We start from the raw sequence: 16,307 nt of genomic DNA on the forward strand, positions 1-16,307 counted from the left end.
CTGAGCAGCCAAGCTGTACGTGTACGACACACCTGAGCCGTATCAACCGGTGCCAAGCCGTTAGCACAATGTAACAAAGCTCACCGTATCCTGCTGCGCCTCGCCCCCAAATTGTCGCGCGCAGGGTTTCCATCTCCGCATGTATGCAGCTGCTTCTGCATGGCATGTGCTGGAAACAGCACGTCTGCCCCTCGCAACGAGAGCTATATAAAGCCAAAACATGAGCCTCCTCTCGAGATGAAGGAGGAGGCCTCCAGAGGCTCGTGTGCCTCCCGCCCTATCCTGGACATCCTCCTCGCGCTGGGTCTCCCGGTGGGCCGTCGAGGCCGTTGAAGATGCGAAGGGACCAGTCCGGTGCCGTCGTGCCGACCCGTAGGCCATGCGCCAAGGCGGGTCCCCCCTCTCGCGAGCGAAGCAACCGCGCGGTTCAGAAGGAGGGACAGCTTGACACTCAGTGAGGGGGTCTGTGTGGGCTTACATACAGTGCTTACTGCATAGCATCGTGGCAGCTTCACCAACGGCACAAGACGGTTGAGTCGGGCTTGGCTGCTTGGGCTGGATGAGGGGTGATGTCCTCGTCTTGTGCAAGTCCCTGCGTGAGGCCTCGCGCGGGTGCAGGAAGCTTGTCACTGAGTCACTGTCACTAATGGGGATATAAACCCTCTCCTCCTCCAGGTTGCAGCTCAATATTCTCAACCTTGCACTACAACCACAACCCTTCTCTTTCTTTCTAATCACCAACCCTCACAAACCGCAACAATGGTCAACTTCCACCTTAGCTCCGAGGACATTGAGCTCGAGGACGGTCACATCCTCGTCGCCAAGTGCGGCAACGGTGACGGCGATATGGTTGAGTCTCGTCTCGACCTCGACTACTACATCGGCAACGATGATGGCAGCTTCTCCTGGGGCGGTGAGAGTGAGTAGCATCTTCTGTCCCACCAGTTCTCCATGGTCCCCACTGACACCTGTCTTCTTCTCCAGACTTCTCTGGCTCCGCTGAGGACATCGAGCTCAGCATCGAGGGCGACGACAACGTCCCCATCCTCCGCGCCAAGCTCAACCCTGTCGATGGCGACCCTGTTGACGCCGACCTCAACCTCGCCGAGCGCATCGGCAACGACAACGGCAACCTCGTCTTTGGTGTGTAACACTGTCCCATAACTACACGGTGCTATACTAACACACGAATGAGAATAGTCCAGTTCTAAGGGATACGAGAGCACACGGGGTGCAAACGACGAAATGAAAGCGAACTTGGCCTTTGTGCGATAGCAAACAAACAAAACAAATGAAGAAAAATTCCCTCCAAACATGCTTCGTGTGACACCTGATTGAGCAAACAGCCACCGTGAAAGTCTCGGCGCATGTGAAATGCAACGTGTGCGGATCGAACTGGGTGGATCGTAGATGTCGACTGCCGAGAGTCAGATCATGGCCAGGGAATGTGACGTCAGGGCTGGTCGCAGCTTTGACTCTGTACCCTCTCTGAGCTTTGAGGAGAGTTTAAATGTTCTCCAAGTATGAATCATTTAATTCTGTTTCATTTTATCCATTGTTGTTGAAAATATGTTGGAGTTGTGACGGAGAGTGAGGACAGCCTGGCCATTCCACACCGCCACATCTACTTGATGCATCAAATTCTTGGCGTATCACGAACAGCCTTGGCTGTTGGTCTCTCTTGCACTAAGTCATGGTTAGTAAGTACTATTGATGACAGAAAAAATTGCAAGCTTCAGTTACTATTGAAAGAATGCCAAACTAACCCGTCTTTGCCTTCGGTATGGATTCCAAGACGTTGAGTGGTTGAGCCTGAGATGTATAGAATGATGAGAGTTAATCTCAAGTATAGTTCGAATATTTTGCCATTATCCCTAAGAACATTTTAATAGCCGGATCAGTGTCAGGGACTACATTGAGAAGCCATTTATTAAGATGCATCAAGAATCTGTTCTAGGATACGATTTACGGCCATGAGATACCTTCCCAACGAAGGATCAGGCGTTGAGACCAACACCAGCCTTTTGTCACCACACTATTGCAAAAGCCGCGATTTTTTTTCTCATGCTTGATCCTTCAGTAGACCTGAAGTTGGTGATATGCCCAACCTTGATGCTGTCCAGCGACGTTCCGGCATTTCGACGAACGCCGCTCTTCGAAATAGTTAGGGAGATAACCTCAGCTTCCCACGCCGGTCTATATGCTTTCCAACTCACTACCCAGGCTGCTTGATTGATCGCTACACCGCGTATATGAGTCTTGGCAAGATGTCTAAGAGAGGTCGTCAACCCCAACATGAACAGAGTTTTATGGTAGACGCCGGCATGGAAACCACCCAATCGCACAACACCGTAGCCCCGACTAGCAACGCCATGATGAGACATGCGGGACTTTGTCAGCACCTGTAGTCGCCAATCACCTTCATTTGGCTCTCATGGGGCTCTATCGAGAGTCAACCTTCAAACGAGGCTCTGGAAACAGTATATCCATTAATGTTATTTGCAACCGGGTGCTGCCGAGACACCGTGGTGATTCCTTTGTCACTCCAGTCGTCCAATAGCAGAATCTTGCCCTTCTACCTCATACGCTTACTTTACTTCTCGTACTTCCTCTTCGAGCCTCGCTCTCACTTGACTCCAGCCGATATCCCTCCTCGTGATAAGCTCAGCCGCAGCTAGCTCGCTCCTACCGCCGCCATCCCTGCCCATGGAAAATCCTCACACGTCCCGCATACCCGGCCGACACCAAGTTAAAATTTAGACTTACAGCCACTCTACTAGTCGCAAGCGAGCAAGTAGATGTGGTTGAGAGATTTCTTGAGGCCAGAGGTGGATTGATTCCCTGGTAAGTTGGCTGTTGGTCGGGTCCAGGCCTCAAAAGCAAACTCTATCTATAGCAGAGAATTGATCAGTTAATGTTTTATTCTTCCAATCACCAAATGATTGATGCTGACGATGATCGTTTTTATGAAGCAGCCGATCCTTTTTGCGTCCTCATCTCGTCACCCAAGCCCGTGCTTTTCAATAGTTCAACATGACAGTGGAACCTCTCCCCACGAAAAATGCCTTGTCGTCTAGCATCCAAGAATGCCTTGGCACATTGGACGACGACCAACAGCTGTCTGAGACAATAAGCACGGATTTGGCATCATGTGGCTGCACCTCGACCTGACGCTAGCTTGTTTGGCAGTAAAGACTGAATTCTAGACCGCGAGTGGATATCACAGCCCTGACGAGAATAGACCAGCTGAAGTAGTGGACAAAAAAGACCGAGCTGTCACATACACTTCTATAGTAGAGCCACGCCCCATGCTTTTTGTCGCTGGCTGGACCAGCTAAGCGAGAACGGGGGTCCAACATTCGAGTTTCCTCATTCAACAGATCACCAGAAGATCTGTTAGTTCAACACATGTCAGCCATGCTCGCGTCTCGATCATTTGCAGGGATTATGGCCTTGTGGCTTGAATCGAGGCTGAGTTGAGAAGTACAAAATCGGATAAAGAGTCGAAGACGTCCGCAACCATTTCCATAGACAGCAATTCGTCCAGACACGCACTTTCACAATCATGGGTTTCTCCAGGAGCTTACTTCTCGCCATCGCGGCATCTACCTACTTTACGCAAACATCTCTCGCTATAGACGATGAAGAATGCTCCGGAACTCTGGATGAAATCCGTCAAGGCAACCTCGTTTTCAACTCGACAATGACGGCCGCATTCTCTCCTTCTCCAGGGGTCCCGTGGCTCTTCACACTGGGTCTCTCAGACTGGCGCGAGGAGGGAAGGACGTGGGGAGATTTTGACTCATCTCAACACATTGAAACGTTCCTCAGCATCCCCAATGATATTGTCAACAGCACGCGAGCCACCAAGACAAGAGTCTGCATCTACATGATGGACGGCCAAAATGCGACTGCCAACGACGGGAATAAGAGTGGTCACTCTTGTAACGGTGTATTGAGCGACGAGTGTCAAAAGGCTTTGCGAAGTATCAAAGGGCCGGCTGATGATGGCACATGCCCAGACCCACCAGACAGTGTCAAAGAAGCTTGCAACCAATATGCCTATCCTCAATGGGGTATGTATTCTGATCCTTGGTCCCTATAGGTGTGACCCATAACATAAAAAGAAGGATGCTCATTTTGCATACAGGAACACCAGAAATCTATAACAACACCAACTGCACAACGCCTTCTCTCCCGGGTGTCAGCCTCCCCAGCGGTTACAAGACATTCCCAGTGATGGGAACGGCTCTGCTTCCCGCCGACAGCCCCATCGACTCATATAAAATGTACGATCTACGCGTCCGACAGCCAATCCCATTTCTCTTCACCATGGAATTCCACGACGATGGCCTGAGGACTGCCACCGAGCTCCTTTGCGTGGTTCCCAATCAGCTCGTGAAGGGCAGCCGTAAGCCCGAGGGTGACTTTCCACCCAATGCTGCGAGTGGTCTGGATACCAAGGGTGCTGTTGTGCTGGCCGTGGGTGTGTGGTCCGTGATGGGATTGTTGCTTGCATGAGAAAGAATATGAAAATGCTATAGTTCTTGCCCGTTATTCAAGGCAGTTAGGTTGCCGGGCTTTCACGTTTCAGAGATGTGCTGAATAGAAAAGTTCTTATACCCCGTGTGGCCCCTCGATCACGCCGAATTTCTCACCATCATAACGATCTATATAGCGTTTCTCTCCCATCTAAATATAAGCCCTTTGAGGTCTCATGTTGTCTTCCTCTTTCTTGTTCTCATTGGCGTCTCTAAAAGAACTAAAAGCCACAACAGCCATCCTGTAATGATAACTCTGTCTTTTAATGTTGTACCTCATGGCCTCTTTCGGGGACGTTAGTGAAGCCAAGGCACTGTTACCCTGTACCATTGCGAATCTCTGGAAGCGATTAACAGCCCTTCTCCTCCAACCAGGTGTCCTTCCCGGAAGATGCATAACCCTCGCCGTACAGCTCAAAAATTAGTCAAGTAAGGCAGGTAATGCGAGTTCAAGTGTCACTTGGCGCGATGAGGGGCTTAAAACATATTAAATTAATTACTATATCTAGTCAGGCACTATACTGAACCTGAAATGTCTTTGTGTACGCTATTGACCTCTCATCAAGGATGGCCTCCTCGCTCGTATCATCTCTTCCGCTCCCCTTGGACTCCACGTCCGCAACAGTCGCTTGTATAACACCTTCCTTCTTGTGCTCCGAGAAGTTGTCCAACTCGACGATATCGAATTGCGTGTATCCCGTATGTGGCTGGCGGTGCAGCTTGCTTTGTGAAGTGTCGAACGTCGTGGGTTTGGATGGGTGTGAGTGGCCAGATGAGCCCATCCATTTCGGTAGGAATCGCTTGAGGAATTTGCGAAAGGTAGGCATAGATCCACAGATTATGAAGAGGTTGACTTCGACAAACCTAAAGTCTGTCAGTATCCTGCATATGAGGTGAATTGGTAGCTACTCACGACCAAACGTTGGCGGGCGCAGCAACCCAAGGGATGTCGGCAGCTCCCAGTAGAGACGGTAGGTAAACCATGCGAACAATGGATGTCGCGACGGTACTGAGTATAACCCATTAGTCAGGCCCAGCATGATAGGGAACAGAGACGTACATGGAACCGATACCAAACATCAAGGCAGCTCCAATCTTCTGCGCCGTAGGCATCTTCAATCGGATGATCATGGGAATCGGAATGGTAAAGAGAACTACATCGGAAACGATATTGGCGACGGCGATGGCAATGTACAGACTCGGCAGGTCGACACAGGTACCCGTTCCAAAGACGTAAGGGTCAAAGGCGGCGCGAATCGGTCGGCATCCAAAGAGGAGGAGGCCGGCGATGACGACGGTGTAGCAGGCCACCATCACGATGGTGGTCCAGATGGTGATTCGGAACCATCTCTGGGGCGAGATTTGGAGGTAAAACGTCAAGAGGGACGTCTTGCTGAGGCCGTTGCAGGTGATGAAGATGGGCGCGACGATGTATGAGCTCTGTCGACATGGTGAGTGGTAGGTCGGAATAGCGTCATTCGTAGAAACTGACGAGCATGTGCTTCTCAAAGACTTCAATGGGCATCTCCCATGCATGATGACATAGCCCTCCTATTGAGATGGACCCTGAATAGTGTCAGTGCGGTGGGCATCATTAAAGGAAGCACGAACCTACAGATTTGCACTGACTGCATAATGACAGACGCAAGCTAAGGCCCATTAGTAACGCTTCATCATCTCAACTCGCCAAGAGCCTCACCCAAGCCAGACAAACCAACGCTGTGGACCACGAGTTAGCGCCAAGTCTCCTCTTTCCAGTCAGTGTCTAACGTACCATCATCAATCTTGAGACTCCCCGCCAAGAAATGCTTCGTGTAAAGCCTCTGTATCAAACAGAACAGCGCCAAAGACCCCAAGATGCCGAAAATCAGGTAGTGATGGAGCGCATTCTGCTGCTGCGGGTGCTCAAAGTCCACCACGTACCCTTCTGGCGGCGCCAGGAACGTCGTCACGCCATTAGTTACCGGATAAGCCATGAAGAGACTCAAGCCGCTGTATCACTGGGAAAAAGAGAACCAGAGGAGCCAAGAACTCTCGACTGACAAATGCAGTGTGCGCGACTCGGTGGGAAGAATGTATTTGTATTTTTCTACGCATTGCCGGCTACTGACAAACTCGTCCATTTTTTGCCGAAACGCCGCATAAAGATTTTCGCTGTCACTCAAAAGCAAATTCAACCTCGAATCAGGCGGTTTTCAAGGGACGGGACAAGACGTTGTGGGTTTCGATCTTTGCTTTTTGAAGGGGGTAAACGAACTTTCCCCTTCCACGGCCTCGGTCTCGAAATGCACGAACCAGGACCAGACATGAACTTTTCTCTTTGGCATCTTGGCGGAGACATCAACGCTTTCTTATCCATGTTTTCTAATGCCTGAGGTTCAACGATATCTCAAAAAGAAAACCCAATATTCGCCAAGCCCCTGCATTAATTTAGCCAGGGGAATCCCGTCACCCAACATCGGGCCACCCCGATCAAGCGTGGATCTTTGAGGATGTTATTGGTTAGTTCCGTGGAGCTGTGGCATTCGCTTACAGTTGGTTGCAAGGGTGTATAGCTTGCTAGTGCTTGCTTAAGGATTCGCGGAGAACGGCGAAAAAATGGTTGTCGTCCAAGAAATAAAAAGCAATGAGGACGATGTAACCGAGAGAAAACTGGCCATGACGGAAATATTCCTCACTCGAACGAGTGTCCGTACGTTGTAAAAAACGTTAAAGATAAGGTTAAAATAGCATCTTTGGATCCGGTATTTGCAAAATTCAAAGCTTTGGGTGTCATTATACAAGATAACCTCCAAGATCACCATCTTGATATCCGTGACCAACCATCTCCGGGGGTTCCGTTTAAACGGGAAACAAACTCCCGCATCAGGGCCCCCGTCGACGCATTGATGGGGACCTGCAGACATTGTTCGATGGCTGCAGCCAAAGACTCCATAATTAAAGAGTTACATCGCAGGCATGTAAATTAAAATCACCCAGGGTCCAAACACCTCATGGCAAGGAGACCCAATTACCAACCATCACATGGCACAGATAAACCTGTCAGCATCCACTCCTTGTATCGCACAAAAGCCACTCGAACGGCTTGCTTTTCGTTCCACTCGTTTCACCCTGATTGTCTCTTGTCACCTCTTGCCCCTTCTCCTGCAGACGCAATGGCTCGCTTCACGTCACTCTTCGCCGTCTTTACGGTCCTGTTTGGGGCCACTCTTGCTGCGTGTGCCCCCTCCAACACTGGCCTCCTCCAGATGGTCACCTACGTCAAGCGCCGTCCCGATTTCACCCAGGAGGAGTTTTGGAAGTACTGGGAGACCCAGCATGCCCCCAAGGTTGTGCCTCTGGCCACTTACTTCAACATCACCCGGTACCAGCAGGTATGAAACCCACCGTGTCTCAACTCAGACAGATCACTCACATGTCAACAGGTCCAAGTTGGAGGCAAGATTGTTCCCACTGCAGGTGGTGCTTCTGCCCCCGAGTCCAACGAGCTTGTCGACTTTGACGGCATCGCCATGTTTCTGTACAAGTCCGCCGACGTCCTGACCGAGATGCTCTCCCACCCTTACTACATCGAGGTCGTTGAGCCTGATGAGCACAAGTTCATCGACAAGGCGGCTTACGGCAACGGCATGGTGGCCACTTACATTGGCAAGCACATCGAGGCTGTCGACAAGGGCAGGGATGTCTGGGTGGGCGACAAGACCACTCTTGAAAAGTACCAGAAGATCTTCAACACATATCTGTGAGGGGCATAGACTTGGGTCCTAGTTGATGGAGTTTCTGCGTCAGGGTGGACTGTCTCATAGACGGGGTGTGCTGATGGGAGCATTGACAATTGCCACCAAGCGAGTGCATTTCTATTCAGTGTATGCTTCATGGTTGTATCAGTATAGTACCTTGTAATAATACACTGCCTACCTTCGATTCAATAATTCTGTTATCTCAATCACGAAGTGTGGTCAAAACAAAGCCCCTCCATTCGCTTGGACCATGGCCCTTGCAATGCAGATCTCGACTCTTTCTCTTAAGCGAGACCAGAATCTTTCCCCAGATGCCACCTCATCGAGCAAGTTCCCGCAGATCCCGTTGAGCCCCACGCACACAATGTCACCTTAGCATTGACCGGCCGTGTAGCTATCTACAAAGAAAGTGAAGACAATTGTCATAGCTCGTATCAGAAGGTGAAATGATAAAAGAGACAGTTCTGTTTCTCCTGTCGCCTTTTTATTCTAGTCCAGTAAATATGGGCACCTATCAAAGTCGACATCAAGCAACCACTTTCCTCTTCGCAGACTTCTCTAGTTCCGCCATTATCTGAACCAACTTCTCTGTGAGATGCGGAACACGCATCCCAGTGAAGTTTTCTCGGACAATGCTCATGATAGTCTCCATGACCTTATCCGGCTGTGATAGCGGCACGCTCACAAACACATCCTCCTCTCCGGGCATTTCTGATCGCCGTCTGATGCATGGCTGCCCCTGTCCAAACCCTTTGAACCGTTGCAGAGCAGTGCTTTCTTCTTCATCCAGGTACACACTCTGATTTGTGAGTCTTGTCGTTACCTGCGACTGATCGGAGAGGAGTCCGTAAACCCAAAATGCCAAGGTGGCATGATACAGAATTATGACGGGAGGACCTCGTATTGAGCCCTTTGGAAGCGACATGACAAGCTGCATAATCTGAGCCGCATGGCAGATGGTGTGTCTGGCGTCCTCGCTCTTAACCCAGTCGCTGATGGTCGGGTAGACAGCACGAGCTCGCTCCGGTCCATCCATGCCGGCAAATATCTGAATCTCTTCAAAAGGCATATGGAGGTGAAGCAGACACAGCTTAAGCCGGAGGTTGAGCTCTGAATCCGCCGAGAGTTGAGGCGCTAGGCTGAGTTCGAGATGACCAAGCAACTTCAGAAGCTCATCCTTCCTGAGTTCCGTGACGAGGGTATTCCAACGCCGCGGTCGTGATCTCTGGAGAGAGGAGAATTGTAAATACTCTCGGCACATGGTCCAGATACATGAAAGTACCGCCATGCCTGCAGTGTAGATGTCGACCGGGTTTGCTGGATTGTTGAGAAGATCAGGATTGTCGATAAGGTCGGCAACAAATACCGGCTTAACGTGCTGTTGGGCGGCCATGTATGACTTCCACTGCTCAGGGCTCCCTGCCGTCCAGCCCTCTGGACTGCCTGGCAGTGGAAGAAGGACTTCAGCGTAAGAGATAAGAGGGTTGACCAGCAAGGCCATGGACACGCCCATGTCGTGAGCAAGCATCCTGAATGCGAGTCTTTTAAATGACTCATTCTCGACCCAGTTCAACCACTCTTGTCGGAGATCAAAGCCATAGGCATCCCCAACATTAGTATCTGGATACGCAGTAGGCTTGAACTTTCCATCACGCCTCATCATTGTCAGGATTGGCTGGAAGAAGCTTTCTGCAATCTCAACCTTTCGAGGGAGTCCGCTCCAAATGCCGACCTCGATGGTGATGAGAAACGCCTGCAAGAGCTGAAGGTCTCTAACCAGGGTGTTGTTTTGTTCCCACTGCAGATTTGGTTAGTCGGGACGTGTCATCTCACACAAGGAAGAACACTAACCCTCCTTGAGATCGCCAACCTCAAGCATTCTTGCATCGCCCGGCCAAGCTTGGATAGTGCGGGGTCTGACGTCAACACAGCCCCAATCGCTGCCATAGCTGCGACAAGCTCTGGTCGCTTCTCATTGGGGTCGAACGAGGCGGCGTGAATAAATGACCCTGCACGTGTGTGTGGTGAGGTTAAATAGTACTGTAGTAGTGTGTCAAGAAGCTCCACTGAAGGGAATGAGGCAACTGCCTTGGACAGGCTATCTGATTGACAACTGTTCACAATCATCATCAAAATCCTGTCACGTGCTGGCCCTCCGAGTTTGGCGCATGTAACGCGTGTGTCGGTATCCAGGGAGACTCTGGACTCTGGTGAGGGGTAGTCCAATGTCATGGAGGGGAGGGAGAGGTTATGGTCCTCGGCCCCGGCATGATCTTTCGCGTTGGGGCGGAACCTCCAATGAGAGTTCTGGAAGGCCTCACTGCACATGGCGGCAGGCTGGCCTGGGTCGATATGAGATGTGCGGGGGGTTTGTGTGCCTCTAGGCGTTGGCTGGAACGTGTTGCTAACCTCGAAAGGGATACTGACGTTGTAGGAGTCGAGGAATTGTAGGTCCATGTCGTCTAAACCGTTGTATGTGCTGATCTCCATGTCATTCGTGGGGGTGGAGGACCATTGTCCAGATAGAAGGTTGAGATCGGGGAAGTGGAAGAAGAGGGGGTTGTTTTCGATGTTGAGGGAGGGATCTATAGACTATCAGTCCCATCAGGAACGGTAATTTGGACATTGCAGTATCCTACCTAGTGTCTGGAATAGGTGTTGCGTAGTCTGTGGCGTCAAGACATCCAGAGAAGCTTGCCCTCCCAGGCTCGGTGATGCAGATGTCTGGTCCATACTGAGTGGGTTGCTGAGAGATGTCATGGCAGATGCATCATCCTGCGTAAACATGGACTCGTCTTCTTGAGGGCACGTCTCTGGTGGCGTCATGACCATGTCGACGTCGGTAGAGCCAGGCCATCTGCACTCGAGGCCCTTCTCCTGGCATCGACGGCATGGCTTCTCTTCGCTACAACGCAGATGGTTCGACGCGCATGCCTTGCATGCCTTTGTGACCCTTCCAGGCATGAAACGCGTCTCTCCGACGGAGCCGCCATTGCTCTCTCCCGCTTGGGAACCGTGACCCGCAACGTGTCTCTTGAGGAGATCACTAGAACCCAAGCGTTAGTCGGGCATAGGGGGAGAAGAAAAGTACAACTCACGGTCTTGTGAATGCCTTTGGGCAAACATGACACTTGTACGGCTTTGTCTGGGTGTCTAAAGAGTCAGCAGTCGCGTCAACCTCTCAGGCATGCGACATACGACATACGAGAGCGCACGTGACGAGCCAGGTGATCCAGGCGCTTGTAGCTCTTCTGGCAAGAGCCACACTGGAACATGCCAGACTCGGTAGACATGATGCTATTCACCCGGTGGACGTCGGGAAAACATACGAGAACGGTTCGGGAGGTGGAGAGGACGAAGGAACAGGAGCCAGAATTGGCCGGTCGATGACTGTCTTTATCGCAAATTACCCGGCCATCTCGGATGCGGAGGTGGCGTCTGGGGTGCGGGGAAGCTGGCGAATCGGTTGAGGTTCTTTGGTCAATAGATCTGAAGCTAGATTAAAAGGGAATCGTGTCCGCGGTTATTCTCAAGGGCGAGAAGGTTGGGGTTGTTATCGGGAAGCTCTCTCCACATCCCGACAGACCATCGCCACCCCACATGAGCAACCCTAGAGCAACCAAGGGACATTGGATTTTTAACAAACGCTGTGTCTTTTCTCGTAATAAGGACTTTTTCGATTAGTTTTCCTTTTTCACTAATTGTAACCGATCGAAAGTGAGCCCTTATTGTGTAACAATTAACCCAATTTGGATCATGGGTATGTTGTTTCTCCAAAGTTTACTGCAAACACTGACCAACCTCCGCTTAGCTCAGCTAACACCAGTCCACTTCTTTTCCCATGGGTCAACCATGATGCTTGGAGAGGAATCCGAAGCAGCAGATTACTGGAAGATAGCTGGCGATCAGGCATTAGCCAACAAGATCAAGGGTGTTGTCATGATGGTACGAGGATCCAATGTTTCAGGCGACCCTCTAACGAGAAACAGGGAGCCCATTGGGATGCTCTCGGCGATCGAATCGAAGTCGCTACGAACACTCAACCTGGAAAATCGCCCGTCGCATACGTCCACCCTTCAAAATATGTTGACTACAAGCTTAACCCCGACCTGGAGACGGCCGAGCGATGCATCTCGCTGCTTTCGAAGGCGGGATTTGATGTCTCCGGAAATCCGACCTTCGAGTGGATCCATGATACGTATCTTATCTTGATCCGCATGTTTCCCAACGGCTGTCCACCCACTACTCTCATCTCCATGAACGGCCGCTTCGATCCCCACTACCATATGAAAGTTGGCCAAGCACTGCGCTGTTTGAGGAGTGAAGGATATCTCATCATCGGATCCGGTGGAGCCGTACACAACCTCTACCGCAACATCTGGGCTCCGATGGTCAAGTATACGGACAATTTCGGGCAAGAAACGCCTCCGGAGCCGTGGGCCTTGGAGTTTCGACAGGCAGTCGAGGATGTGATTAAGAACAACACGGGGCCTCATCTCCGACGCGCAATGACGCGGCTGATGAAGCACCCGCTCTACAGAGATGCGCATGCGACAGATGACCACTTCATGGCTGCCGTGTTTGTCGCTGGCGCTGTCGGTGATGAGGAGGATGAGGGAGTGTATGGGGAGCTCAAGGCGGAGACGTGGGAGCTGACAAACATGTGTAACAGTCAGTTCACATTTGGCACCTGGCCAAGGACAGTTGCAACGGCATAGCTGTTAGGCTGATGAGAGGTTTCAAGATATCAATAGTGCGAATGCTTAATTTACAGGTCTACTTCTTATTGTTTGGGCCTGTCGGCCATGTGCTTTGCCGGGGAGAATCGACCATAGAACTTCAACAGGTTGACGGGATATCTGTATAAGTGAGGTGAACTCGCTAGACGGCACCTATCTGGATAATGTCTTGATCTTCTCTCCCGAACCGGACTAGACACACCCGGAGTGGCGCTTTCCGGTCGGTCGGGGAGAGTATGTGCCCGGATCGTGGAGGCAGTGTTGGCGCTAGACCACGGCTGTCGAAGATGCCGCCATAGTATGGAGGGAGAGATCGGCGTTGTGAGAGTGTGACCCGAGTTACGGGGTGGATCAAATAGCACCTGCCGGTGGAAAACGTGGTCTGGAACATGATAGCCCGGGCAATTGGTCAAATCACAAAGAGTGGTTGGTATCATAGGAATGCAATGGATCGAGACGATACGATGGGGCTGAGTCACAGTTTTACATGCAAGGCTAGTATACCTGGGAAACCCCGGGATGTGAATTACACATTGTATTTCTCTTGCTAGGTTGCCTTGATCTACCCTCTGGGTTTGCTTTGAGGCAAGAAAGACTTCAATGGTATGCGTTAAGTAGGTTTGATGGCAACTTGGCAAGTCACAGTCGATGCTGACAATTCGACCTTGACATCATTTGAAGTAAGTTTTATGGCTTGAGTAACAAGTAACATCTCAAAGATAATATACATTATGGTCTATGGATGATCCAAAGTGAATCACTCAGTAAAGTGCTGACCTGAGCCGTCCTCGTGTACTTGCGTGCCCGGAATCACCAAAGAAGAATAAATACTCATGTCATGATTCATGTACATTTAGCTGGAAATCTGTTCATGCGACTTCGTTAGCACTCGCTCCTCAAATATTTCTGGAAAAGTGTCTCAATTACCTCGATGATAGCAGGGCCAGCGGCGACGGTGTCATCAGACACGGCATCCTTGCATCCAGTGAGAACAACGTAGGTCTGGCCGGCAAAGCCCTCAGGAATCTCAACAGAGAAGCCGCCGTCGACAGCCTTGGCCTCGACAAAGGTAGGTCCAGTCACGGCGATAAAGGCAGCGTAGACCTTCTGGCCGTCGGCGCCCTTGAGAGTGTACCCAGTGGTCTGGAGAGTGACCGTGTCACCAGTCTTGACAGGCGTCTTAGTGGAGGGGTCCAGAGCCAGCTTGGGGAAGGCCTTGACGGGGAGGGCAGGGTTCTCCTTGGGGCAGCTTGTGATGAAGCCTGAAGCAAGGGAGTAGACCTCGTTGATGGTCAGGGGGGCGTCAAAGGCCTGGGGGAAGGGCACCTCCTTGAGGTGGCCGCGGATGTATGATGAGTGCCTTGCCTCAACGGTCAGGATGGAACCGGCAGCTGTGAGGTATGTCTTGCTCATGATGTCGGCGGCAGCGCCCAGGTATGCCGAGACACCGACACCCTCAAGAACGGAGGCTGTAGCCAGGAAGCTCTTGACATCAGTGACACCAAAGTTGTATGTGCAAGCTGCAACGGGGGTGACACCGGCGGCTGTAAAAAGTCATTAGCAAGTAGATGGTTTTTGGTGGACATCTGGATTACCCTTGAGACCCTTGGTGAGAAAGTCAACATGGGATGTCTCATCACTAGAGACCTTCTTGATGTTGTTGTAAAAGGTTGAGTCGTACCCAGCGTCGGCAAAGTCCTTCTCGCTGAACGTGGAAAGACCTTCACGGTAGAAGGTATCCTCGAGGTGCTCAAGTGTAAGGGCATAGTTGAGGATGACTCCGTCGTTGATCTCAGAAGCACGCTTCTGAATCGCAGGGGCAGCGGAGGCAAAGCCAGCGGCCGCGAGGGCAACGGTAGCGGCGGAGAAGAGCATCTTGATAAGATTGATACGAGGGTAAGGGTATTAAAGAATTATGGTGGTAATAGGGATGGATGCTTGGGAATGAGCGAGCTTGTCTTGTGGGAATGACTTCGTTAGTGAGCGAGTGCGACTGGTTTTATTTACAATGAAGCCATTACCATCAGTACCATCTGCCGTGAATGATCATGTTCAAGCGCTTTCCATGACATCCGCAATCTCCCTCCCTGCTTTCAACCGTCGGGCAGTTTCTATCCGTCCCGAGTTCCGTCCTGTCCGTCACCAATCTACCGAATCCAATATTGACTCACGATGGGCAGATGGGGCAGTGACGCAGCACAAGCCAACTAAGCAAAGTGAACCTATCATTGTAAACGGAACCCGTCCCGTCACCTTACGGAGGACTCTCAAGATCAAAACTCGACGCTAGGCACGTGCGGGAATCGAGCAGAATAGTAAGAGATCGGCAGGGACTCTGGGGATCCGCGCACGGCATCTCACAGTCCCGTCCTCCTCTAGCGTCGAAACTTGTTTGTCCCTCACCCGAATCGGTCGGAGAGTGTGGAGCTATCGAAGCCCGGGATGTCATCTTTCCGGGAGGCTAACGACGTTTTAGCTCGCTCATCTCCAACCGCATGTCTTTGATTCCAAGACATTACGGGAAAAGTAGCTAGGACCTACTGGACGTGCGCCACGGTTAGCGTTGGATTGGTATCATAGACTCGGTGTCCGGACGAACTGGTTTTCGGCTGATACAACAATCATACCTACCAATATCCTTGCTAGGCCAGTCTTGAGAACGGCATTTGCATCGGAATTGGTAATTCTTAGCTTGGATTGTCGGTATGCGTGCGAGCATTGATGAGTTGAATGAGGTCGGTGTTAATCTTAAGCCATCTGTCTCCTGATCAATGACTCCCAAGGAATTCATAATATCTCCTTTCTCTCTCTGCTCCTGTCGCAAGCATCGTCATTCGCTCTGTCTTACACTCATTCCACCATCCTACGCCATCTCGAAGCCATGAAGTTCTACGTCGTCGCTGCCCTCGCTCGTAAGACAATTCCCTTCCTTACGTATACTTCACGTCCCTGACTAACGACCCTTCTAGTCCTCTCAGGAGCCCAGGCTGCCGAGTCTGTCTCTACTACTGTTACCTGCAGTAGTTGTCCCTCTCACTCTTCGACACCCGACATGGTGACGCGCTCCGCGTTGCCAACTATATCCTGCAGTGAGAAACCTCTGACTGTCGTCACCGACGAGTCTTGGTCTTCCTCTACGCCATCTGGTGCCGCAGCACCCACTGGCTCTATGCCTGCCTCGACTCCCTCGCCTGCTGTGCCTGCCAATAGCGCGAGCAGCAACAAGATGGGTACTATGGGAGGAGTACTTGTGATTGCGGCCGTTGCAGCTAGCTGCATTCTGTGAA

At 51.2% G+C, this 16,307-nt stretch overlaps 8 protein-coding genes across 8 annotated transcripts; 5 read left to right on the forward strand and 3 right to left on the reverse strand.

Annotated features, from left to right (window-relative positions):
- Positions 1 to 759: 759 nt before the first annotated feature.
- MRS44_010003 (uncharacterized protein) lies at positions 760 to 1,151 on the forward strand (the record flags this gene model as incomplete). Its single annotated transcript, XM_046269990.2, has 2 exons — positions 760 to 919; positions 985 to 1,151. The coding sequence occupies 2 exons, from the start codon at positions 760 to 762 to the stop codon at positions 1,149 to 1,151; spliced, it is 327 nt and encodes a 108-aa protein (XP_046131558.2).
- Positions 1,152 to 3,565: 2,414 nt separating this feature from the next.
- Positions 3,566 to 4,521, forward strand: MRS44_010004 (uncharacterized protein; the record flags this gene model as incomplete). The annotated part of the gene is made up of 2 exons (XM_046276542.2): positions 3,566 to 4,076; positions 4,151 to 4,521. The coding sequence occupies 2 exons, from the start codon at positions 3,566 to 3,568 to the stop codon at positions 4,519 to 4,521; spliced, it is 882 nt and encodes a 293-aa protein (XP_046131557.2).
- A 529-nt stretch (positions 4,522 to 5,050) lies between these two features.
- MRS44_010005 (uncharacterized protein) lies at positions 5,051 to 6,517 on the reverse strand (the record flags this gene model as incomplete). Its single annotated transcript, XM_046276541.2, has 7 exons — positions 5,051 to 5,405; positions 5,455 to 5,550; positions 5,602 to 5,981; positions 6,034 to 6,107; positions 6,157 to 6,190; positions 6,241 to 6,260; positions 6,316 to 6,517. 7 exons carry the CDS (start codon positions 6,515 to 6,517, stop codon positions 5,051 to 5,053), a joined length of 1,161 nt encoding a protein of 386 aa, XP_046131556.2.
- A 1,179-nt stretch (positions 6,518 to 7,696) lies between these two features.
- MRS44_010006 (uncharacterized protein) lies at positions 7,697 to 8,287 on the forward strand (the record flags this gene model as incomplete). The annotated part of the gene is made up of 2 exons (XM_046276540.2): positions 7,697 to 7,915; positions 7,967 to 8,287. 2 exons carry the CDS (start codon positions 7,697 to 7,699, stop codon positions 8,285 to 8,287), a joined length of 540 nt encoding a protein of 179 aa, XP_046131555.1.
- A 520-nt stretch (positions 8,288 to 8,807) lies between these two features.
- On the reverse strand, positions 8,808 to 11,574 carry MRS44_010007 (uncharacterized protein; the record flags this gene model as incomplete). The annotated part of the gene is made up of 5 exons (XM_046276539.2): positions 8,808 to 10,079; positions 10,133 to 10,866; positions 10,921 to 11,327; positions 11,380 to 11,434; positions 11,487 to 11,574. 5 exons carry the CDS (start codon positions 11,572 to 11,574, stop codon positions 8,808 to 8,810), a joined length of 2,556 nt encoding a protein of 851 aa, XP_046131554.1.
- Positions 11,575 to 12,133: 559 nt separating this feature from the next.
- MRS44_010008 (uncharacterized protein) lies at positions 12,134 to 12,999 on the forward strand (the record flags this gene model as incomplete). The annotated part of the gene is made up of 2 exons (XM_046284122.2): positions 12,134 to 12,226; positions 12,271 to 12,999. The coding sequence occupies 2 exons, from the start codon at positions 12,134 to 12,136 to the stop codon at positions 12,997 to 12,999; spliced, it is 822 nt and encodes a 273-aa protein (XP_046131553.2).
- A 903-nt stretch (positions 13,000 to 13,902) lies between these two features.
- On the reverse strand, positions 13,903 to 14,895 carry MRS44_010009 (uncharacterized protein; the record flags this gene model as incomplete). Its single annotated transcript, XM_065619964.1, has 2 exons — positions 13,903 to 14,564; positions 14,616 to 14,895. 2 exons carry the CDS (start codon positions 14,893 to 14,895, stop codon positions 13,903 to 13,905), a joined length of 942 nt encoding a protein of 313 aa, XP_065476153.1.
- Positions 14,896 to 15,901: 1,006 nt separating this feature from the next.
- Positions 15,902 to 16,306, forward strand: MRS44_010010 (uncharacterized protein; the record flags this gene model as incomplete). Its single annotated transcript, XM_046279527.2, has 2 exons — positions 15,902 to 15,932; positions 15,990 to 16,306. The coding sequence occupies 2 exons, from the start codon at positions 15,902 to 15,904 to the stop codon at positions 16,304 to 16,306; spliced, it is 348 nt and encodes a 115-aa protein (XP_046131551.2).
- Between the last annotated feature and the right edge of the window lies 1 nt (position 16,307).

Source organism: Fusarium solani, assembly GCF_023522795.1.
Source record: "Fusarium solani strain SB1 chromosome Unknown bctg00000006, whole genome shotgun sequence".
NCBI lineage: Eukaryota > Fungi > Ascomycota > Sordariomycetes > Hypocreales > Nectriaceae > Fusarium > Fusarium solani.